This window comes from Heterodontus francisci, chromosome 12 (assembly GCF_036365525.1).
Source record: "Heterodontus francisci isolate sHetFra1 chromosome 12, sHetFra1.hap1, whole genome shotgun sequence".
In the NCBI taxonomy this organism is placed as follows: Eukaryota; Metazoa; Chordata; class Chondrichthyes; order Heterodontiformes; family Heterodontidae; genus Heterodontus; species Heterodontus francisci.
Genome location: NC_090382.1, coordinates 109376172 through 109402005, shown reverse-complemented (window position 1 = coordinate 109402005; position 25834 = coordinate 109376172). Strand labels below are relative to the sequence as shown.

Sequence of the window (25834 nt, the reverse complement as noted above, 5' to 3'; positions counted from 1 at the left end):
CCTTAGCTCTTGCCACTTGCACCTACATTTGCCAGGTTCATGCTTGTGCGATGTGTCCCTGTGGGGAGACACTAAGCGCGTCACACAAGCCAAGCATAATCTACCTATTGTGCATCTCTTAGCAGCTTGGCTCAGAAGGCTCTTGGGCACAGTAACAGGTTTCTGCACATTTCAGATACGCAGCTGATGAATGAAAATAAATAAACCCCTTGTGCAGTCTGGAATAACAATGCTCTCACTGCGGCACCATCTGAAAATCCATTGGGAAACTCACCAGATTCCCAGAACAATCTGCAATTAACTGTTATGCTACAGTGGTGGTGCCCACAAGGTAGCCCAGGACCAGGAGTGGCCTGTCTCACTTAACCTGTAGCTGGAAGCAGACTCGCTGTTCTCTGCCTCTGGATTACTGTTATTGGTCTATCGGTTTTCATTGCTCCACCATTGGCGACATTCCCTGGGCCCTAAACTCAAATCCCCTCCCTAAACCTCTCCCCTTTAAACCGGTCCTTAAAGCCGACAGGGTGAGCAAGGCACATTAAGAGTATGGCAGCAGGGTTTTGGATGAGCTCAGGTTTATGGATGGTGCAAGGTGGGAGACCAGCCAGGACAGCATTGGAACAGTCAAGTCTGAAGGTAACAAAAACACATATGAGGGATTACATCAGCAGATGAGCTGATGCAGGGGTGGAGTTGGGTGATGTTACGGAGGTAGAATCATGCTTCCTCTTGATGGTGCATCATTCATGAGGGAGGTAAGGTGCCTGTTAGGAACGTGACAGTGAGTTAATGATCAATGCTATATAATATTCTGACATGGCTGTTTCCCTTCACATCAGGATGCCTTGTCATGGCAATCCCTTTCAATGTTGAAATGCCAGACAACAGCATCAAGGGGCATCTTTAAGGATTCAAGTCAGTGCGCATTTTGTAGCATTTGAATCAAAGTCTAACTGGGGACACTATTTAATGATCAGTTTTGCCATCTGTTCAAGCAGTACTTGAAAGGGATTCATAAATTTTAAAGGAGGCACACAGGGAGCAGAAAATTGAACATTTATGTCTGTCCCTGAATACTTTTTATATATAACAAAACTTGTACTGACTGGCAGAGTTCCAATCAAAGCAACGGGAGAACAAAACCTGACAGATACTTGAAATATGGGCTGAATTTTGCTGGAGCAGTGCATCTTGTTTTCTGCACCCTTCAGTTCTAAATATTTTGGTGTCATAGCTTGCTGGAAGTGCTGATAACAGGCATCTGGGACCAACATTCTATCCCTTTTACCAATGAGATTTTAAAGATTAAGAAACAGAGGAACGACGGAGAAGGAAATCGAGTGAATTAGAGTCAACTCAGAGAAATATGGAGAGGGAAAGAAAGATTGGATTAAGAAAGAGAAAGCGAGACAGAAAGGAAAAGTATGAAACAAAAAGTAAAAACTTAGCATTTAACATTTTTAAAATTTCTAAGAACAACTTGAAGGACGGAGACGCCACAGTTTAAATTGTTCAATTTCTGGGACAGAGAGATTCACTGACATTGTGTCAACAATTATCACGTTGTTAAAAACATACCAGACTTAACTTTCTGTGCTGAGTTTAATAGCAAATCCAGCAAGTTCTTATAAATAATGGGAAGGCTGAGGGTGAGCAGCCATTTGTGTGACACAACATAAATCGACAGGCCCATGAAATATAAACAGAAATATCCAGCACCTGAAAGAGAGGATAACGTTTCATCGGCACTTACCCGAAACATCTCTTATGCTTTCTGATTCACCAGCCGCACACAGTCCCAGTTTCTATTTTCACACTTTCAAGTAACCCCTCCCCCGATGCCTGCTCCCCATCCCACTGGGATTTGGTACTCAAATGTATGATGGTATGGCACACTGACTATCCAGCCTCTACCCGCCACAGCATCAAACAAGATTTGGACAATGCAAAGTGCTTTTTGTGGATTCATTGATAAGTGAACAGTAAAAACTGTTTTTGTCGATTTAAAAACAAACAAAAAAACCCTGCAAATTTGATGAACATACCAACAATTTAACCAAAACCTCAATCTTCCTCCACCGCTAACATTGGGATCTCCATTTTCTGCACAACAAATTCACTTCACCCAATTATCCTCTAGAACCTACGGGCAAGACAGTCCCTCATTGCCCTTTCATGAACACAAAACAACCTCTTGGCCCAAGAAAGGTACAACCTAGATTATATTATCTGTTTTCATTTTCCCACTTAAGGGACCCACACAGACAAGACTCACCAGTTACCATTCAAGAGGGTCTCCTACCCTGTAGTTAAGCATGGAGCTTTCTTTGTGTATGGATCTTGCTCAGAAAATCTGGTGGCACAATGCCTTGGCACACCATGCCATGGGGCAGACTACCTTGTCACCCTTGCGATTCCCCATGTGCCAGCTACCATCAGCGTGGAGGACCTAGAAACACCCCACTCCTGTCCTGAAGTCACGGATGGGATATGGCTCCCCATGGGATACTCTTCAATGAGATAGTGCTCCACATGTGTCTGCAACCTACCCATAGCTCACAGATGGGCATTCCTTATGTCTAAGCTCTGGAAAATTGGGAAGATGGGAGCAAGAAGGGAAGTTGAGCACAACCATTCCTTCCTTAAACCTCTCTGCCTCTCTCTTTTCTCTTTCAAGATCCCTAAATTTAACCAAGCTTTTGGTCAGCTGTCCTAATATTTTATGCGGCTTGGTGTCTAAGGTTGTTTGATCACACTCCTTGAAGTGTTTTGGGATGTTTTACTACATTAAAGGTGCTATATAAAGGTAGGCTGTTGCTGTTACTCAGTGACTGACAGCAGGATATTCAATTACATGGGGTCTCACAACATTTCTGCTCACACGACTGCACTCTCCAACAGCAGGGCATTTGATCCCAACCAGGGGTTGGAATTCAGCTTAATTTTTCTCCTTTGTAGCCTGGTATAACGGACCGTGATTGTAGTGCCCCAGTTATCAACCAATACCTCACTCAGCACCTATCAGATTGAACCTGGGACCATCCCAGTTTGTAGGCCTCAATATCACACAAGCTCGACACCATCCAGGACAAAGCAGCCAGCTTAATTGGCACCCCATCCTTCACATTAAACATTCACTCCCTCCACCACCAGCGCAGCAGTGAGTACCATCTACAAGATGCACTGCAGCAATTCGCCAAACCTCCTTCGACAGTACCTTCCAAACCCATGATCCCTATCACCTACAAGGACAAGGGCAGCAGATGCATGGCAACACCACCACCTGCAAGTTCAAGTCACATATCATCTCGACTTGGAATGATATCACTGTTCCTTCATCATCGCTGGATCAAAATCTTAAAAGCTATCCCCCTAACAGCACTGTGGGTGTACCTACACCGCATGGACTGCAGTGGTTCAAGCTGGTAGCTCACCACCACCTTCTCAAGGGCAATTAGGGATGGGCAATAAATGCTGGCCTTGCCAGCAATGCCCATACCTCACAAATAAAAAAAAACTCAAGTGTGGTTCCTAATAGCCACGAGTGAACTCTGTGCAAGTCACTGCCAGACATTACAAGGAATGGCAGAAGGGATAGTATAGTGAGTCTGTTGATACTGCAAAGCAGAGACTGGTTTAAGATTTCAAATTTAGCATGCAAAAAAAATGCAAAATGTAAATTTCTGGCAATTAAACTACAATAACGCATGTTATTAAACAAGTGCAGTGCCAGCACTAAGAACAGGTTTACGTTTCAAACAAGAAATGAACTAACCTGCTGACAGCATGAAAGGATCATATTCAGTACTTCCAGTGTCAGACGCACTACTTCCGGGTCAGCCGTCCTGAGGGTGGTGCAAAGGGCAGAAAATAAGTCCTTTTGTTGCTGCAGCTTCTCGCAGTACTCAAGCCCCATCTCTGCAATGTTCCCCAACAGCATCAGAACCTGCATTAAGAACACACAATCACACACACAATCAAATATTAAGGTAACTATGATTGCATAGAATCAACAGCACAGAAATAAGCCATTCAGCCTAAGTGACCAATGCCAGTGTTTATGCTCCACATGAGTTTCCTCCCATCCCTACTTCATCTCACCCTATCTGCACATCCATCTACTACTTTCTCCCTCATGTGTTTATCCAGCTTCCCCTATGCCATTCACATCAACCACTCTACTGGTAGTGAGTTCCACATTCTAACCACCTGTGGGTAAAGAAGTTTCTGCTGAATTCCCTATTGGATTTATGGCAAATGATGAGGATTATTGCTTATGTGTGAGATAAACATCAACGCGGACTGGTTAGGCTAAATGGATGTTTCCATATTGTAATTTCTCTGTAAAGATATTCAAAATGTAATTGGGTGAGAGACTGGGAGAGTAAGGGTACTAGAGCAATTAGGGCTGAATGATCTTTCCTTGTCCTTTTGTAATATACACATATACAAGGTGCATTTATATATAGCCTGGACAGCGTATGTCAGCCAAGAGCGACGTCTCAATTCATTCCATCTTTGCTGCCTCCGGAGAATACTTGGCATCAAAGACGTCTGCAAACGCGACATGAAGTCCTGTGACATTGATCACAAGTCGTGGGAGTCATTTGCCAGCGTCCGCCAGAGCTGGCGGGCAGCCATAAAGGCGGGGCTAAAGTGTGGCGAGTCGAAGATACTTAGTAGTTGGCAGGAAAAAAGACAGAGGCGCAAGGGGAGAGCCAACTGTGTAACAGCCCCGACAAACAAATTTTTCTGCAGCACCTGTGGAAGAGCCCGTCACTCTAGAATTGGCCTTTATGGCCACTCCAGGCGCTGCTTCACAAACCACTGACCACCTCCAGGCGCTTATCCATTTCTCTCGAGATAAGGAGGCCAAAGAAGGAAGAATTTATATAGCACCTTTAATATAGTGAAACAACCCAAGGCACTTCACAGCAGCAGTTATCAAACAAAACGTGACACCGAGCCACATAAGGTGATCTTGAGTATTGCTGAAAAAAAGACATGCTGTCGAAGTTCTTCGTCTTACACTCATCAGGACAGATGCAAGAATGCCAAATTTCAAAGGGAGCAACAATTTATACTGCATGGGAAAAGGATGCTGATTGGTTGGCAAGTTGACTCTAGTTGAGGTGTTGCCATGGAGAATGCACCAGCAGACTATTGTCCCTCAGGTTTTTGTTTAATTCAAAAAATGCGGAAAGCCTGGACATGTTCCTTTTGTCTGCAGAGGACAGGTCCCTGCGTGTGAACATATGTAGCTTCGAGCAAGCCTAAGTGAGCCACATTGTGAGTGTGACTGATAATCCTAAAATGGTTGTTAGTGTAATTCTTAGCACATTTGGGATTGTTCGGCAAGTGCTGTCCAATTGCGGAATCACATCTCACATTGGACATTATGTTCTGAGTTTTGCAAGTACAGGCTGGTTAAGTACAGTCAGTACTCTGCCTATTGGGAAACGCTGAAGGAACGTGCTGTTTGATACAGTCCACCCGTCTTTGGGACGTACGGCCTATGTACCTGGCATTGCACTGGCAGTGAAATACATATATCACATTACTGATCTATGTGGTAGGCAGAACATCTTTTTGGCTTGACGGCAGCATTCTGTTAGTGGAAAATACCACTCATGTTGCTATTGCATTGTAGCAGCGTGAAACAGCTAGCTTCACCTGTTGCTCAAAGTTTTGACATACCTTACCCTTCCAAAGTAATTTGAGAGTGTGGGACCTAATTGGCTGAAGGCACGGCTGCCAATGGTAGAGCAATGACAATTGGGGATGTGCAAGGGGCCAGAATTGGAGGAGCGCAGAAATCTGAAGGTTGTAATTAGGTTGGGAATGTTTGGAAAACAAGGATATATAAATAATGTGCGGTCTTGTGTCAAATCCAAATATACAGCGAGGTGAAAACTTACCAGTGTATTTATCCCACCAGAGAAAGGGATCAGCTGGAGGAATACAGGCACCAGATTAAGGCAGAAGATGGCTGAGCAGAATTGTCCATCACCAGCTGCAGAGAGTAATTATTGGGCAGTTTAGAACATTGTCATTAACAATACACATACACATTCGGTAGATTTTTTCCACCACATGCTGCACAACACCAAAAGAATTTAAAAAACTGAGACACAATACCAGAACTGAGGGGCTATACTTACAAGGAAAGGATGAACAGGCTGGAGTCCTTTTCTTTAAAAGAAGGCGGCTAAGGGGTAACCTGATTGAGGTCTTTAAAATTATGAAAGGGTTCGACAGAGTTAACATAGAGAAGACTTTTGGGGGGACTAAAAACTAGGGCTCACAAATATAAGACAGTCACTAATAAATCCAATGGGAAATTCAGGAGAAACTTCTTTACCCAGACAGCAGTTAGAACTCACTACCACATGGAGTAATTGAGGCGATTAGCGTCGATGCATTTAAAGGGAAGCTAGATAAGCACAGGAGGGAGAATGGAAGAGAAGTATATGCTGATAGGGTGAGATCATAGGAAATAGGAGCAGGAGTAGGCCATTTGGCCTGTCGAGCCTGCTCCGCCATTCAAACAGATCATGGCTGATCATCTACCTCTACGCCATTTTACCCCATTATCCCCATATCCCTTGATGTCATTAGTATCCAGAATCTATTGCTTTCTGTCTTGAACATGCTCAACGACTGAGCTTCCACAGGCCTCTGGGGCATAGAATTCCACAGATTCACCACCATCTGAGTAAAGAAATTCCTCCTCATTTCAGTCTTAAATGGCCTGCCTCATATTCTGAGACTGAGATGAAGCAGGGCAGGAGACCTGTGTACACCATGGACCAGCTGGGCTGAATGGCCTATCCCTGTGCTCTAAATTCTATGTTACTCCATGACCTCAAACATAATCTTCAGGTGTTCAGGTCAGGACCTCACAAAATGTTCACAGCAATCTGTTGAACAGCATTGTGTGGTCAATACCACAATATAACTTCATAACCAACGTCATCGCAATGCAAGATGTTTGAGGGACATGAAAAGGAAACCTGGCAGCCAATTAGCACACAGCAAGGTCCCACAAACAAAATGTGATAATGACCAGATAACCTGTTTTAGTGTTGGGTAAATATTGGCTGGGACACTGGGGAGAAGTCACCTGTTCTTTTAAACAGTGTTATGGGATCTTTTACATCCAGCCAAGAGTGCAGAGAGCTTTGGTTTAAAAGACAGCACCTCCGACAGTGCAGCATTCCCTCAGTACTGAAATGTTAGCCTGAATTTTGTGCTCAAGTCTCTCGAGTGGGTTTGAACCCTTGATCTTCTGACTTAGAGGCAAGCGTGTTACCAACTGAACCATGGCTGACACTCAGTTGCAGAGCTTCCCTCTCCTGGCACTAGCTTCCTATTGGAGATGTTCAGGGGTGATGTCAGGAAGCATTTCTTCACACAAAGGATAGCGGGAAATCTGGAACTCTCTCGCCCCCACCAAAAAGCCGTTGAAAATTTCAAGACTGAGATTAATTAATTTTGATTAGGTAAAGGATGTGGAACAAATGCTTGCAAATGGAGTCTATGACTCTATAAATGGAGTTGAGGTACAGATCATAGAAATTTACAGGAGGCGGCCATTAGGGTCGTCATGCCTATGCTGGCTCTTTGAAAGAGCAGTCGTGCTTAGTCTCACGTCCCCCACTTTTTGTCTGTAACCCAGCAAGTTCCTTATCCTCAAGTTCTTATGCAACTCTCTTTGAAAATTATTTATGGAATTAGCTGCCACCCCTTTTCAGGTAGTGTATTCCAGATCCCGATAACTCTGAGTGAAAAGAAATTCTTATTTCCCCTTTAGAATTTTGGCCAATGATTCTAAATCCATGACCTCTGGTTATTGACCCACTCGCCAGAATGAATAGTTTTTCTCTATCAAAACCTATCATCTTGAAAATCTCTGTCACCCTTAACCATCTGTGTTTTCACAGAGAACAATCCTAACTTGTCCAACCGCTCCTCATAACTAAAGTCCCTCATCCTGGTACCATGCAGGTCAGCCTGAACTGAATGGAACAGATTCCAGGGGCTGAGCGTCTCGGTCCTGTTCCTATGTACTGAAATAAAAATTTCATCCAAATACAATGATATGGAACCCACCTGACTCAAGAATGATGCACTACACAGATATTATCACAGAATTCTTTAAAGCTAAGAGCACATATCAAATGTCGTAAATGCTCAGCAGGTCAGACAGCATCCGTGGAGAGAGAAACATCAGTTCTGACGAAAGGTCTTCAACCTGGAACGTTAACGCTGGTTCTCTCTCTTTCGCCACTGGCTGAGTGTTTTCAGCAGATCCTGTTTTTATTTAAAGCAGCTGGCTTCAATCAGTGCTGCAACTTTATTTTCTGTTAATTATTTCGACACGGGCCAAGACTCACCAGTGAGGTTGTTAAGAAGCCAGAGACATTCCCGAGTCACAAACGGCCGTGACTGCAGAAACTCTCTGATGAACATGCTCAGTGCCTGCAGCATGTCACTGTCATGGAACTGGACTTTGCACTGGGTCCCTTCATCACTCGCGATTAAGTTTCCCAAGCAACGGGCCACAGGGTAAATCAGCTGAAATGGAAAGAAAAATGTGGGATTTAGAATTCAAGAGAGGTAGATGTTCCGCAACCACAGGGAACGTTTTAAATCAGCTGAAATGGATGGTCTACTCTGCTTTGTCTAGATACTTTTCTCAGCACACAGAAAGCATCAGTTTCCACAACATATGAAATGGGATTATTTGGGTCTGATGTCCTCCTCTGTTTCTAAATCCCATTCCAGTGACGTGAGCACAAAGTCTAGAGTGACATTCCTAGTACTGAGGGAGTGCTGCACTGTCTGAGATGTTGTCTTTCAGCTGAGAGATTAAACAGAGGCCTTGTCTGTGCTCTCAGGTGGATGTAAAAGATGGGCATTATTTCAAAGAAGAGATGGGGAGCTGTCTCCTAGTCTCCTGGACCAATATTTATCCATCAACACCACTATGAGAAATTATCTGGTCATTATTACACTGCTGTTTGTGGGAGCTTGCTGTGAGGAAAATGTCTGTTTACTTTCTCTACAACAATGAAAGAAAGACTTGCATTTATGTGTCGCCTTTCATGACCATTGGACGTCCCAAAGTGCTTTAAAGCCAATTAAGCACTTTTGAAATGGAGTCACTGTTGTAACGCAGGAAATGCAGCAGCCCTGCTCTTCTTTGAAATAGCGCCATGGGACCTTTTAGGTTCACCTGAGAGGGCTGGCAGGGCCTCAGCTTACTATCTCATCTGAAAGACGGCACCTCTGACAGTGCAGCGCCCCCTCAGTACTGCACTAGCATCAGCCTAGATCTTTGTGCGCAAGTTCTGGAGTGGGACTTGAACCCACAATCCTCTGACTCAGAGGTGACAGTGCTACCAACTGAGCTAATGTCAGATACCATGGTTACGCATGAGGAAAAATAAAAGTATTTAATTGGCTGTTTTGGGATGTCCTGAGGTTGCAAAAGACACAATATAAATTTGAGCCTTTCTTTTTTTCTTCCTATTATACATGGACTTTGTCCCACATTGAACAGCCGTTGACAATGGGCATGAGGGGATAAATTAATGATCTCCCAGCTTTACTTACCAATTCCATGCCATCTGTTGTTGTGCCTGAATCAACAGCTCTGCCCAGTGCTATCAGCAGTATTACAGCTTGGCGTACGAGGCCCTGGGAGATCATGCACTCACAGTTCACACCACTGCAAGAGAGACAACAGACTGTTTTGATTAACCAATCCTCCCCGGCTTTCCTTATGGACAAAGCAGAGTGAAACTTAGTTCACGAAAGTGCAGAATAGGAGCAGGTAGCAGGGCAATAAAGATACAGAGAGAGAACAAGGCATCAGTGCCTCACATGTTAATGCCTCAGCTACAGATACCCCTTCACCACGCATCCAAAGTACAATTGCAGCATGTGTGCTGAGTCATTTTACTTTGTGCTTTGTGCAGTTATTGTGTAAATACAGCCTGAATCTGGAGTCACGGCCCTAACAGTAATTCAAGGGAAGAGAAGCAAGACTCTCCTGGCTGATGGAGCCTCGCTGAACTTTGCTTTGGAGCCACTCTGAGTCTTCGCACCCGATGTTCAGTGTTTGCACAGTTCTGCACCATTGCTAAACCTGTAATGTGAATGCAACATTACAGAATTGCCCAAAGTGAAGAGGGTGACAGTGAACAACAGGTTAAGGTCAAACCTGCAAAGCAATGGGGAATGGTTTCAGTCATCAGTTAGTAAAAGGCCATCGTCTACCAATCAATTTTAGCGCAGTCTAGGAATACTGCTCCGCTCATCATTTCAGACCTTGAACTGTACTCGTTCTTGGAGAAAACAGTAATTTCAAATTACCCATCTACTCAGCTCAGGCACACGCACACAGGGATGCAGGCGCACTGGTCTTTAAAAGCAGGATTTCAGGCAGGAAAAGCAAATAAGAATCCGGGTTTTGCATCAGGGACACTGATTGTAGATGCTGATGATGCATTTGTATAAGATTTGGCTCAGCCACAGTTGGAGTAGCATGATAAGTTTTGGTATTGTATAACAGAAATGATACTGGAAAAGATGCAATGTAGATTCATTAGGATGGTACCAGAAATGGGAAGGCACAGTTATGGTAAGAAAATTTTAAAAATATTTTGGCTGTGTTTGCAGAAAAGAGTTAGCTGGAACCAAGTAGATAGCTCTTTCGAAGAGCCAGCAGAGCCAAGATGGGCCGAATGGCCTATGATTCTGCTTCTGGAAGGAATTGGAATATGGAAAATTATATAAAGGGCTTGAGAAAGTAAATAGCGAAAGATTATGTTCACTGACTAGTGAATAAAGGGGCATAAACTCAGGATAAGAGAAAAGGTATAAGATTTTCATCACACCAAGGGTTATTAGATCATCGAACAACACAAGCAACTATTGGATTTGATTCAAAGACTACAACTGTGGTAGTGTTGTGCAGTCATATTACTGGATGAGCAATCCAGAATCTTGGGCTAGAAATCCAGAGAACGTTAGTTCAAATCCCACCAAAAGAACTTTGAGAATTTTAATTCATAGAGTCATAGAGTTATACAGCACAGAAATAGGCCCTTCAGCCCATCGTGTCCACGCTGGGCATCAAGCACCTAATATTCGAATCCCATTTTCCAGCACTTGGCCTGTAACCTTGTATGTAATGGTGTTTCAAGTGCTCATCTAAATACTTCTTAAATGTTGCGAGGGTCCCTGCCTCTACCACCCCTTCAGGTAGTGTGTTCCAGATTCTAACCACCCTCTGAGTGAAAACATTTTCCCTCAAATCCCTTCTAAACTCCTGCCCCTTACCTTAAATGTATGCCCTCTGGTTATTGATAGCTCTGCTTAGGGAAAAAGTTTCTTCCTATCTATGCCCCTCATAATTTTGTATACCTCAATCAGGTCCCCGCTCAGCCTCTCTGCTCTAAGGAAAACAACCGTAGCCTATCCAGTCTCTCTTCATAACTGAAATGCTCCAACCCAGGCAACATCCCCTCCAGTGCAATCACATCCTTCCCATAGTGTGGTGACCAGAACTGTACACAGTACTCCAGCTGTGGCCTAACTAGCGTTTCATACAGCTCCATCATAACCTCCCCGCTCTTATATTCTATACTTCGGCTAATAAAGGCAAGTATCCCATATGCCTTCCTAACCACCTTATCTACCTGTGCTGCTGCCTTCAGTGATCTATTGAGAAGTACATTAAGGTCCCTCTGACCTTCTGTACTTCCTAGGGTCCTGCCATCCATTGTCTATTCCCTTGCCTTGTTAGTCCTCCCAAAATGCATCACCTCTCACTTCTCAGGATTAAATTCCATTTACCACTGCTCTGCCCATCTTACCAGCCCATCTATATTGTCCTGTAATCTAATGCTTTTCTCCTCACTATCTACTACACCACCAATTTTCGTGTCATCTACGAACTTACTGATCATACCTCCTATATTCACATCTAAATCAATAATGTAAATTCAGTTTTAAAGCATTTGGAAATAAAAAGCGCTATTAGTGCAAGTGACCATGCAGCTGTAGAAACCCAACTGGTTCACAAACATCTGTTTAGAAAAGGAAACCTGCCGTTCTTACCTGGTCTGGACCTAGACGTGATTTCAGTCTCACACCAACATGGTTGACTCTTAACTGCCCTCTGGACGTGGCCAGGCCAGTCACTGAGTTGTACAGGGCAACAAGGTTTGGGAAATAATTGCCAGGCTTGCTGGCGAGACCCACATCCCAAGAATGTTGTTTTTAAAATTACATTTAAGTAATTTGTGGGGACAGAATAATTGGGGACATTTAAGGACAGCTAATCAATTAATTATAGACTACTAACAAACTAACCTTAGAGCTTCAGCAGACAGCTTATCAGAAATAATAAAGTAACTAACAAGCAGAAACTAACAGGACAGCTGCAGACTGCTTAATAGTAGCCTATTGTACAACAATCAGCCTAACGGTCCAAGGAGATAGGGGGATGAGAAACTGCTGGAGTAGGAAGGTGACAAGGCAGTACCCCAATCAGGCCCTGACACCAAGAAACTGCAAAGTTTGTAAACCAATTGGGAACATAAAGGGGGTGTCACTGATTTGTATGAAGAACTATAAGAAAGGCTTGATTTCCCTGCACAAGCAGGTGGAAGCAGAGGTGTATGTATGCTCGCTTTGATGATGTTGTAACAATTTCGTACTGCAATAAAGTTTCTTAAAGCTACTGTCGGACTCCGTCTCTCTTTGTGCAACTAATGGGATCCAACATAATTTGAAAAATATTGAAAGATTGGGGGGGGGTAGGATTAGCACAGATAGCTGTGATCTGGACTTTGCATTGATGATGTGTTGAAGATTCAATGACACGGTTATTGAGAATCTAAGTCAGTCGGAACACCAGCACACATACGAGTAGGAGTAGGCCATTCAGCCCATTGAGCCTGCCCCGCCATTCAATATGATCATGGCTGATCACCCACTTCAAGCCTTTTTCCCACACTATCCTCATATCCCCTTTATGTTATAGTGGGTAAAACAGGACAGTGCGTGTGATAGGGGTGTGCGGCCCAGTTGAAAAGACCACTGGCTTTTTACCTACTCACGATGTAATGCAGGCACCAGGCGCATTCCACAGCTGTCTGCATCCCAAATTCAGAATCCAGATCCAACAAACGAATCAAATGTGGAGTTAGGTTAGCTTCCAGAACAGCACTGCCGAGAAACAAAATGTTAGCGACAGAAGCAAAAGAAGACTGTGAATGACAAAAACATGAATTTCTAGAAAATCCACAGCCACTGGGCCAGTATCCGATAGAATGAGCTTGCATTTACATAGGACCTTCACAACCTCAGGGAGTCACAAAGCACTCTACAGACAATGAAGTACTTTTAAAGCATAGTCACTGTTATAATGTAGGAAATGCGGCAGCCAATTTGCGCACAGCAAGCTCCCGCACAAAGCAATCTGATGAATGATCAGATAATTTGTTTTAATGATGTTGGGCCAGGGCACCAGGGAGAACTCACCAGATTTTCTTTGAAATAGTGGCCGAGGGATCTTTTACATGCAGCTAAGAGGGCAAATGATAGTACAGCACTCCCTCAGTACTGCAATGAAATTTCAGCCTAGATTTTGTGCTCAAGTCTCTGAAGTGCAACTTGAATGCACAACTTTCTGATTCAGAAGCAAGGTAGTGAACAAGACAGATGTTTAAAGTGAGACCCTTCGATAGTACTGATGGGTCATACCTGAAATATTCATCAATGTTTATTGCTGTTCCTCTGGCTAGAGCCCTTATTAACTAACAAAAACAGCCAGGTTTTCGTTCTCGCGCTTTTACTATTCTGTGTGTCTGTCGGAACCTCAGCGTCGTCCAGACAGTGCAACATCACCCTCTAGTGACAGGAAATCAGCACAGCAACTAAATGACAAAGAACTCATTCCAAATGAAAAGCAAAAAAGAAACTGCAAATGCTGAAAACATGAAATAACAACAGAAAAGGCTGCAAAAAAGGTCAGTGTCTTAAAAGAGAAAAGGCCAGAAAATTCCTCAGGGCATTGCCTTGACCAATCAGAGTCAAGTTGCCTGGTTTAAATTTCAAACAAAGCTTGGTAGTTAACTGTCGGTCACCATAAACTGGTGCATGCTCCATGGCAACGCCTCTACCAATCAGAGTTCACTTGCCAACCAATCAGCACTCTCTTCTCACGCAGTATAAGTTGTTGTTTTCCCTCACATTGGTTATTCTTGCGTATTGTCCTGATGAGTGCAAGACGAAAAGCTTCGACAACATGTCTCTATTTTCAGCAATCTTATATTCTATTTAAAAACAAATTGTCTTCTGTCCTTAAGAAACATTATACAATGATGTTACACTTACTCAAAGCCTCCGCTCTCCTGCAATGTCTCATACTCTTTGCACACACAGATCTCTAATGTGAGATCGTCACAGATATGCCCTGTGGTGAGTATAGCGTGCTTGTCGGAACAGGTGACTTTGGAACTATCGTTCCCAAAGTTTGCCACCACTGGGTGGAGGGGGGGGGGGGGCTTGCATCATCTCCGAGAAGGCAGACAGGCCCGCGGTTTAATATCGCATCTGAAAGACAGCAGCTCCAACAGTGCAGCACTCCCTCGATACTGCATTAGGAGCATCAACCTAGATGTTTTGCTCAAGTCTCTGAAGTGGGGTTTGAACCCACAACCTACTGACTCAGAGGCGAGACATCGTAACCCGCTGAATCCTGGCTGACATGGTTCTCACCATAAGCAGCAACATCGGAAGAAGGAGAGGGAACAGATAGGAACAGAAACAAGACAAACTCCAATCAGAGGGAGTTAATGGGTTGAATGCTGCACAAACTACTCAGTAAAGAACAGGTCATCAGAGTGATGACTGAAAGGTAAAATTTTAAAAACTGGCATATAATTGAAGAGTAAAAAGGCACGAGTCCAGCTGACACAAACAAAAAGGAAACTTAAAAATGCACAAATGCAGCAAAGGTTTCATTTATAGCCCATCATTAGTTGCCCTGGGAACATAAGGTGGATTAAAGCAGGCTTTTTAATAGGAATTATATGTTTTAAAGCAAATGATTGGTTTGCTCAGTCACTTTAAAGGGGCATTAGAAGTCAACTGTGTTGTGTGACTGGAGTTACTTGTGAGCCAGACCACATGGAGGTGACAAGTTCCACTTCCTGAAGGACATGCACGGATCAGCCAGGTTTCTGTTGACAATCGGCAGCTTTCACAATCCACAAATGACCAGATTTATAGAACTCTTGTTTCACAACATGCCATGTTGGCTTTGAGTTTGAAACCTCTGCTTCACTACCTAATACCATCACCAATGTAACCACCGAGACCGATCTAGAGCAAGGCAGCACCAAGGCTCTAAAATGCAGAAAAGAGGGTGAGATGAATTGAGAAGTTGCGTAGATTGCAGCAAGATGGAGAAACTGAAGTGGGTAAGAAGTTTCAAGAGTTTGAAACTGGAACGTGACATAGGAACAGTTTGACGAAAAACGACCAAGGTCCATCTAGTTCACTTTCTACCATCCAGGTAGCGGCACGAGACAATAATGTTGACTAATCGTAGCAATGAATCTCTATCAATTAGTCTATAACAGACCCAGACATGAAGCGAGGAAAGATCCCAGTGGAGGAAAGTGTTGGGGGTCATGCTGCATGACTTGAGCTCACATCAGAGATCCGTCTGCAAAGAGATGCAAGCATTACAGGGGAGCAGAGGCTTTGAGTCAGTATAAATCCATTGTATAGTATTCCTTATAAACCAAAGACAATTTATTTTTTTTTTACACAGAATGCACAGCACAGAAACAGGTCATTCAGCCCAGTTGGTCCATGTCAGTGTTTATGCTCCACACAAGCCTCACCCGATCAGCAAATCCTTCTATTCCTTTCTCCCCCATGTGTTTATCTAGCTAAATGTATCTACGCTATTCACCTCAAATTGGAACAGACATGCATTCATTCTGCACCCAGATACATGCAGACTGAGTACAGTGCCTGTACGTTAACTTACGGTATGATCTTCTCTCCTGCTTCCTTGGCCTGCAGCATTTGGGAAAGTGAATAGGCCGCAGCCTCCACCACAGCTCCATGAGGTGACTGGAAAAGACAGACAATGCTTTAGGAACTCATTACATTTACATACTGGCTCTTAAAAACAAATGGCCCAAGGCACTTGGCACTCAGAAAGGCCGAAGTTACGGCAGTAGGGTATACACAGTCAAAGGAGTTACCTTTTAAGAAGATTTTGAAGCAGGAGTGAAACACCAGGTCAATGAGCATTAAAGGAGGAGGAAAATTCACTTGCATTTATATAGAACTTTTCACAACCTTGGGATGTCCCGAAGCATTTTACAGCTAATGAAGTACTTCAGAAGTATAATCACTGAACAATGTTAGGGGCAATGTGTTTTATGCAAGTACAGACGCAGGGAAAGGGTGGGAAGGGGAAAGTAGAACAAAAGGAAAGGGCTGTGACAGAATGGGAGGCAGGAGAGATTAAATGGCAAAAAGAATGATGGTGCAAATCAAACTGAGATGGAAATGGGACAAGTAAAGAAACAAAAGATGGGTCCAGAGGTGTAAATGGGAAGAGCAGAATCATTACCAAAGCTGCTCTCCAAAAAAGTTAGAGCAGTGGTTATAGTCTGAAATTGTTGAATCGAGTTCACTGTATCACAGATCTTCCCTTTTGTTTGTTTCTCACCTCACCCCTCTCCCTGCCTCTGTACTTTCTGAAAACCTGTTACATCTCTAACATTTTCCACTCGAGGAACGGTCATCAACCTGAAATATTAACTGTTTCCCTCTCCACAGATGTTGCCTGACCTGCTGAGCTCAGCAGTTCCTGATTATATGTCAGGTTTTGCCTTTTGAATTATTTCTGAACTGCCCTCTGCCGTTCAGCTTCACAGCAGCCAAATAGTACACAAACCGCAAATGAAAGTAATATACTTTTAATGCACTTTCCAGTAAAACTTTGAGCAAAACGTTGGGAGAGCTCTCCTACTCTGCCTCCAATAGTGACATGGGATCTTTTAACAGTTTAACAGGACACTGACCCCCTTTAATGCACATTCAACCAGAAAAGGTGCGACTTCCGACAGTGCAGCATTTCATCAGTACCGACGTACACTCTAATTTGTTTTTTGCAGTGTGTGGACAATTTGTTTAAGTGTATGGGCCCTTTAAAATTTTTTGCACGGTAACTTAAAGGGGCTGACGTGCACAGCCTGCGCAGGTTGCTGTGCGGCCACAGTATTGATCAGTACTCCATGGAGTATCAGCCTAAAGTATGCATTGAAATCCATAGTAGGGCTTGAGGCCACAACCTGCTAGCTCAGAGACAAGGCTGCTACCAATTGCATGTATTAATCTAATACAAAAGGAGGCTCTTTTCCCATGTTACTCATTTAACCAGAAAACAGATTCAACCAGATGTGTCAGCTGTGGCTCAGTTGGCAATGCTCTCACCTCGGTTCTGGGTTCAAGTCCACTCTAGAGACTTGAGCACAAAACCTAGGCTGACACTCCCAATGTAGTACTGAGAGACTGCTGCACTGTTGGAGGTGCCGTCTTTCGGATGAGACGTTAAACTGGGGCCTCATCTCAAATGGACCAAAAAAAATCCCATGGCACTATGGTGGCGCAGTGGTTAGCACTGCAGCCTCACAGCTCCAGGGACCTGGGTTCGATTCTGGGTACTGTCTGTGCGGAGTTTGCAAGTTCTCCCTGTGACTGCGTGGGTTTTCGCCGGGTGCTCCGGTTTCCTCCCACAGCCGAAGACTTGATAGGTAAATTGGCCATTGTAAAATGTCCCTCGTGTAGGTAGGTGGTAGGGAATATGGGATGACCGCAGGGTTAGTATAACTGGGTGGTTGTTGGTCGGCACAGACTCGGTGGGCCGAAGGGCCAGTTTCAGTGCTGTATCTCTAAATAAATAAATATATTGACAAAGAGCAGGGGAGTTCTCCCCAGTGCGCTGGACAATGTTTATTCTTCAACTAATGTGGAAAATTGCCAACAGTGCCCAGGTATGTCCTGTACACAAAAAGCAGAACAAGTCCAACCCGGCCAATTACCACCCCATCAGTCTACTCTCAATCATCAATAAAGTGATGGAAGGTGTCATCAACAATGCCATCAAGCGGCACTTGCTTAGTCATAACCTGCTCACTGACGCTCAGTTTGGGTTCCTCCAGGGCCACTCAGTTCCTGACCTCATTACAGCCTTGGTTCAAACATGGACAAAAGAGCTGAACTCGAGGTGAGGTGAGAGTGACTGCCCTTGACATCATGGCAGCATTTGAACGAGTATGGCATCAAGGGGCCTAGCAAAACTGGAGTCAATGGGAATCATGGGGAAAACTCTCCGCTGGTTGGAGTCGTACCTAGCGCAAAGGATGATAGTTGCGGTTGTTGGAGGTCAATCATCCGAGCTCCAGGACATCACAGGAGATCCTCAGAGTAGTGTCCTAGGCCCAATCTTCAGCTGCTTCATCAATGACATTCCTTCAATCATAAGGTCAGAAGTGGGATGTTCGCTGATGTTTACACAATGTTTAGCACCAGTTGCAACCCCTGATACTGAAGCAGTCCGTGTAGAAATGCAGCAAGACCTGGACAATATTCAGGCTTGGGCTGATAAGTGGCAAGTAACATTTTTGTCACACAAGTGCCAGGCAATGACCATCTCCAACAAGAGAGAACCTAACCATCTCCCTTTGACATTCAATGGCATTACTATTGCTGAATCCCCCACTATCAACACCCTAGGGGTTACCATTGACCGTAAACTGAACTGGAGTAGCCATATAAATACCATGACTACAAGAGCAGCTCAAAGGCTAGGAATCCTGTGGCCAGTAACTCACCTCCTGACTCCCCAAAGCCTGTCACCATCTACAAGGCACAAGTCAGGAGTGTGATGGAATACTCTCCACTTGCCTGGATGGGTGCAGCTCGACACCATCCAGGACAAAGCAGCCACTTGACTGGCACCCCATCTACAAACATTCACTCCCTCCAGCACAGACGCACAAGTGGCAGCAGTGTGTACCATCTGCAAGATGCACTGCAGCAAAGCACCAAGGCTCCTTAGACAGCACCTTCCAAACCCTCTACCACCTGGAAGGACAAAGACAGCAAATGCATGGGAACACCACCACCTGCAAGTTCCCCTCTAAGTCACACACCATCCTGACTTAGAACTAAATTGCTGTTGCTTCACTGTCACTGCATCAAAATCCTGGAACTCCCTTCCTAACAGCACCGTGGGTGTACCTACCTCACATGGACTGCAGCGGTTCAAGAAGGCAGCTCACCACCACCTTCTCAAGGGCAATTAGGGATGGGCAATAAATGCTGACCTAGCCAGCGACACCTATATCCCATGAATGAATAATAAAAAAAATTAAACAGATTATCTAGTCATTATCACATTTCTATTTGTGGGAGCTTGCTGTGTGCAAATTGCATTTCCTACATTACAACAGTGACTACACTCCAAAAGTACTTAATTGGCATTAGAGCACTTTGGGACGTCCTATGGTCGTGAAATAAAGTCTTTCTTTTTAACAATACAATGATGGAGACAGCCTAAGGCAATGGTTTTCAAACCTCCCTGCATGGGAGCTGATCATCTGTGAAAACTATCACACTCCCAAAGCTCCCTGTCCCAACTCCAAAAATATATGGTCAGAAGGAAAGCAATGCAGCTAGGGCAAAAATCTTTTAATAGAATACAAGAGAATAACATTGTCAGTAAGTCAATTAAAATATACAGAAAAAATATATAGAATGCAGAATTCTTGAGGCACCGGGCACGTAAGAAAGCCAGCCTCAAAGAGACTGAAATCCGACAGTCTTTCAGCACCCCGCCACCCCTACCCATAGACCCCAATCCAAGTACATGGCTAAATATTTTGGTAATGCAGTTCCAAATGAATTAAAAATATTTTCATTTGCAGTTATGCTCACGAGTAAGTTTTGGCAATTATGGCTCACCTGTAAACAGATTGCCAATGCTCGGATCACACCTTGTACAAGAAGCTGATTCCGAACAGCTTCATTCTCAGCTGCCAGGTTCCCCAGTATGTACAGACACAGCTCCTGAAACAAAGTGTTTCCAAAAAAAAATAAAGGAATTCATCTTATTGGTGCCTTACGGCGTCAATGTAATTTGCAAATATCAGCTCAGAGACCGATCATGAATTCTGCTCCAGCCCTCCGATGGATCACTTGGTAAATTCAATCCCTGGTGTGGTACTGAACCAATTAACAGGGTACCCAGTTCAAGCACTGGTCACGAAGCAGACCATGAACTATCAGGGGCAGATGTACCCAGATTGGGGATGTTTATGAGACATTGTGGGGTTCAACTGGCCATGTGGGTAACAGTAATAGAGGCAATTGGTACATAGAGAACTTAAGGAGGAGGCCATTCAGCACCTGAAATGCTAGCCTGGATTACGTGCTCTGGAGTGGGGCTTCGGAGACGAGAGCATTTCCCACTGAGCCACGGCTGACACCTAAAAAATATCGTAAACAGCATTTTACAGAATTCCGTTCTACAATCGATTGCTCACCGTGAACTTTGCACTCTGGCCCGAGAGGTACGTCAGGAGATAGGGCGTTGCTGGCAAACACACAAGCGAGATGCTGGGGTTGTCCGAGTGGGAAAGTTGGAGCAAACACTGCGCAGCCTCAAGCTGAACCGATGCGAGGTTGCTGGTGAAGAGGCTGATGAGGATGTGCATACTGTTCTCAAATCTACACGGGGGAGAAAATAGCATGGAGCTGGTCACTTTCAAAGAAGCTTTGATTTTATCAGGCTAACAGACTGTACAGTTGCTCCAATTATTTGTGTAGCTTATATACCCACAAGGTGAGGGTTGCAGGTGCTGTAAGGAATTGAATTCTTTCCCTCAAGGACCCATTCTCAATATCGAACATTCAGGTCAGGAACAGTTACAAAATACAGCTTCCCCCAACTTCAAAAGGGAGACCCACTCAACCAGAACTACTTTATTCACAGAAACATAGAAAATAGGAGCAGGAGTAGGCCATTCAGCCCTTCGAGCCTGCTCTGCCATTCATATTGATCATGGCTGATCATCCAATTCACTAACCTGTTCCTGCTTTCATACCACTGGTCAGCCAGCAGCCTCAGAGCAGGAGGAACAATTTGGTGCCAATTTGTGCATCACAGACAACAGTTTTGTGCTGTGGGCCAATCAACAACCTGCAGTTATATAGCATTTTAATATGATAAAACATCTCAAGGCACTTCACAGAAGTGATCAAACAACATTTGACACGGGGCCACATAAGGATATTAGGACAGGTGACCAAAAGCTTGGTCAAAGAGGTAGGTTTTAAGGAGCATCTTAAAGGAGACACAGAGGTAGAGGGATTTAGGGAGGGAATTCTAGATCCACCAATAGTGGAGCAAAGAAAATGCACAAGAGGCCAGAATTGGCAGAGCGCAGAGTTCTGAGAGTGTTGTATGAGGTTCAGGAATAGGGAGGAACGAGACCATGAAAGGATTTAAAAACAAGAATTAGACTTTTAAAATCTGCATCCTATACAGCTCAGGAAGCGGCTAATCGTACCTACACCAGCTCTTTGAAAAAGCTATCCAATTAAGAGCTAACCATCCACTAAGAGTTAAATTTGAAGTACACAAACTCAATGTATACGGCTGCCTCAAAGTCTGGACTGAATTTGAATCTCAGATTCGTGAAGTGAAAGGTCAATGTTTAACCCAATGGGCCACCCATCTCTGCTTGCCCCTGGTGGACAGCTGTCACATTCCGCTCGATAGTTCCGTAAAGCTAGATGGAAGAGTGAACTGATAAACCCACTGGTAGGCAAAACGCAGAGTGCTGGACAGCAGCAAACTGTGAAAATGAATTCCATAAGTCTGTTCATTTGTGGGCTGGCACTGGGGGAGGGAAAGACTGTTGTTGGAAAGCCAATTGATGTTCTTCAGGGAAGGGAATTTAACACCACAACGTGGTCTATTCTAATCATGACCCCAGTCCCATACTGCATGGTTGGCCCAAGGTTCCCTGAATTGGCTTAGCAAGACACTCAGTTGCATGAAGGCGACTGCCCACCAGCCTCTCCTCAGCCCAACTCAAGATGGACAATAAATGTGATTCTGCCCACATCAAAAGAGAACAAATTGAAAGCAAAAAGGAAAAGGAGGCAGATGAAGAAATTGTAGTTAGCTGACAGTGAAAGTGAGTGGACTGCCGGAGAAAGCAAACATGTCATTAAACTGCTGGTACCTGACAAACATCTGTTGTACCTCCTTCAGTTGGAGCAATTGGCGTAGAGAGCGTAAAGCAGCAAGACGATCATCTGATCCGTGCTGAATCCTCTGGTACAGCTGCGAAACCTACGGGTACACAAGACAAGTCGGGCTGGATATGTTAATAAGCAATCACACTTTAAAATTAAAAATGCTCTTTTAAAACGTTTCTCAGGAACACAGCCTGATGTATGTGTGGACTGATTATGTCTCACCTCCTCCTGAGTGACTGAGGTCTCTCTGATCTCCATTTCCTCTCCATCGCCCTGCAGACCCCTGGGCACTCTCTTGCTAACTAGCTGCTTCTCCTTCCGTGCTTTCCTCAGAGCTGTACACAAAAGGGAAATTACGAGTAACTTTTAAGTTGCAATGCCATGCAGTCATTTAGGAAAATAGTCAGTAAAATAGTAATTTAGGATCACATTAAAAGCTTTGTCATGCAGGCCCCCACCTGCCAAGAATAAGGCACATTAATTTCACCACATGACATTTATTTTTAAACTGTTACTGGAGTAAAGAAAGAACTTGCTTAAAAAAAAGACCCTTGACTGGAAAGACATTTGCATAGTAACAGACAGTACTAGGAAAGGACAAAGGGGCCACTCCCTGCTCCAATTTAATCCACAATGGACTTCTGATTACCAGACTTTGAGCGTGGAGGAGCTCACATTTTAGGTTAACTGTTAAGATGGCCAAATACAAAAACAGACGTGGTGAGACCAGTTTAGTCACATGACTAACTGGCTCGAGCTTTTTTGAATTTTGAACTTGCCACAGAGTTTTAAACTAGCAGAAAGCTGTTTGCTCCTGGACTGGAAAAGACCTCTCTCCTGTCTGCTCTCATCTCGTTCTCAGAGCTTCGGAATCCATTGAAGACATATGAACCCCAAGACAGAAAAGTCTCCTACAGTGAACAAGGTTTAAGACGAATACTGGGCCCCAACGAAAAGCAAGATCTACTTACAAGCAAGGACTATAGCGAGCCCGAAGAACAGTAACAAAAACACCTCTTCAGAGATTGCCTCAAACCCCTACTTTATTTTTCTTCTGCTCTTTTCTGTCTCTATTTGCATGTGCGTATTGCATATGCATGCTAGCGTGGGCACGGCGTGCATCCGTAGGCGTTAACCGAATTAGCAGTTAAGTTTTAATAAATTTCACTTTTCTTCTTTAAACCTAAGAAACCCTATTTGTGCTCATTCCTTTGCCTTATAATCGGAAAGCAAGGGTTCACCAAGGGGAGATCAAAACACAGTGTGTTTAAAACAAAACCTTGTTACAATAAGTCCAGGTAAAGGCTAAGAAAGACCCAATGACACCTTTTTCACCTGTTCCTAACAGCTTGCAGAGTAATTATGCAAGTTTATTTAACATACTGGCACCAATACAAGAGGAAACATTCGCACTTGTGCCAACAAACACTGCGTATTGTAGTACAGATAAAATAAATGCAGATTACAACTTCAAAGTACAGCAAGAACATAAGAATAAACAAAGCAAATAGAACTGAGTGAAAGATCAATTAGCATGGAATTTAAAGCACAGAAACAGGCCATTCAGCCCAATGCTGAGGTTTGTGTTCTACACGAGCCTCCTCCTACCCCATTTACTTCATCTAACCCCATCCTTCGTGTCCTTCTATTTCTTTCTCCCACATGTATTTATCCACCTTCCCAAAAATGTATCTCTGCTATTCACCTCAACTAATTCCTGTGGTCACAGGTTCCACATTCAAACTGCTCACTGATTAAAAAAGTTTCTCCTGAATTCCCTATTGGATTTTATTAGCACCTATTTTATATTTATGGCCCCTAGTTCTGGTCTCGCCCAAAAGGGAAAATGTCTTATGTCTAGCATATTAAAACCCTTTCCGAATCTCTTTCACCTATCTGGATTTCTAATAGGTTATCCTCAGTCTCTCTTTTCAGACAGATATGACAAAAACATCAAGAACGATAAAAAGTTTGAAATAATAATCCTGATGTTCTTCAAAATATAACCAGATGTAACAACGTAGTTGGTGGAATGAACTTCTTTGGGCTGAACTGGTATGAGTTTGTCCTTCAGGACCCTTACAGCCAATCAACTTTCCTGCTCCTTGAATCCTTAAGGTGAGTAGGCCATTGCCCAACTCACTGCTCCATCCAGTCCCTCTTCATGAGGTGTCCTTTACTAAACAGCTTTAGTCCGTCACTGGCGAGGGTGTAGTGTTGGAACAGTTTAAGGCAATGAGTTCAGACCATCTCATAGGAACTGTGTTTCACATTATGGCGAACTGGATTTAAGGAAAATTTATTCAACAGCCATCGGCACAGTTGTTCGAATGTGAATTTAAGCACTCCAGCACTGGTAGCTATGCTTCAGCTAGCTGGGCTCGAGAATTCCCTGCCTAAACATCTCCGCCTTACTCTTTCCTCCTTTTAGAAGTTGCTTCAATCCTCCTTCTTCTTGGGCCAAATGTTTAGCCACGTCCTAATATCTCCTTAAATGACTCAGTTCTGAATTGTTTCATAATCACTCCTGTGAAGTGCTGAAAGGTGCGATGTAAATACAAGTTGCTGCTGATGTTATGATGATGCAAGTCCCCATACACTGAATTACAGTTACATATTTATAAAGAATTGGGAATTAATCACATTGGTTTTACATCGTACAGACAGGGTCCTGTGAGTAGTCCTCACTGGCAACAGAATCACAGCAACCGTGTGAACATTTAATGCTTCCAACACTGAGCATATTTAAAAAACAGCTACTTTTGACCCCTGTAATACCCACTGAGCAGCAATCACTAAGAATTTGCAGAATTTTATTATTTTCTCACTGGAAGCTGGGTCAAGTTCAGCAACTGGAAGTAGAAAAAATGACAATCTAGTCTGCATACCATAACATTTGAGGGACCCCCAACACCATCCCAGTGCCCTTACTCTCCCTCTGATGAAGGACACATCACCCTCCCCGGCAGGGGAGTTCCCCCCTCCCCGCTGACAGGGGGCGGTTTACCACCATCGGCGCCCCCCGGCCCTGGCTCCCTCTCTCACCCCTCTCCTGCTGCCGCCTCCTGGCTTTAATTTCCTCCACGCCAGACGCTCGGTTTCGGCTCCGAATTTCGAATCCTCTCCCCCGCAGCATGTCCCCGGTCCCCGGTCTCCGCCTTCCTCCCGCTCCCACCGTCGTGCAGTGATGACGCACTAGTCGGTATTCCTGACCTCCCGCTGCTGCGCCCCCCGCAGCCCTGGAGGCTCCATCGCAGGTCAGCCCCAACCCTCAAACATCCCCCACCCTCAAACACCCTCACCCTCAAACCTCAGCAACCCCAAACCTCAAACATCCCCCACCCTCAAACACCCTCACCCTCAAACATCCGCAACCCCAAACCTCAGCAACCCCAAACCTCAAACATCCTCACCCTCAAACATCCGCAACCCCAAACCCCACCCTCAAACATCCTCACCC

At 44.2% G+C, this 25834-nt stretch overlaps 1 protein-coding gene across 2 annotated transcripts in view; it reads right to left on the bottom strand.

Annotated features, from left to right (window-relative positions):
* The window catches only part of tmco6 (transmembrane and coiled-coil domains 6), a 37942-nt gene extending 12401 nt beyond the window's left edge, over window positions 1-25541 (bottom strand). For both annotated transcript variants that reach the window (XM_068044076.1, XM_068044075.1), the window contains exons 1-11: window positions 25420-25541; window positions 22597-22709; window positions 22359-22468; window positions 20652-20835; window positions 20071-20175; window positions 16079-16164; window positions 13126-13242; window positions 9619-9733; window positions 8397-8577; window positions 5919-6013; window positions 3776-3946 (exon numbers count right to left, since the gene is read on the bottom strand). In XM_068044076.1, coding sequence (XP_067900177.1) covers window positions 3776-3946; window positions 5919-6013; window positions 8397-8577; window positions 9619-9733; window positions 13126-13242; window positions 16079-16164; window positions 20071-20175; window positions 20652-20835; window positions 22359-22468; window positions 22597-22709; window positions 25420-25510 — 1368 coding nt within the window. In that variant the 5' untranslated portion in view covers window positions 25511-25541. The remainder of the gene's footprint in view (window positions 1-3775; window positions 3947-5918; window positions 6014-8396; window positions 8578-9618; window positions 9734-13125; window positions 13243-16078; window positions 16165-20070; window positions 20176-20651; window positions 20836-22358; window positions 22469-22596; window positions 22710-25419) is intronic.
* Window positions 25542-25834: the final 293 nt, after the last annotated feature.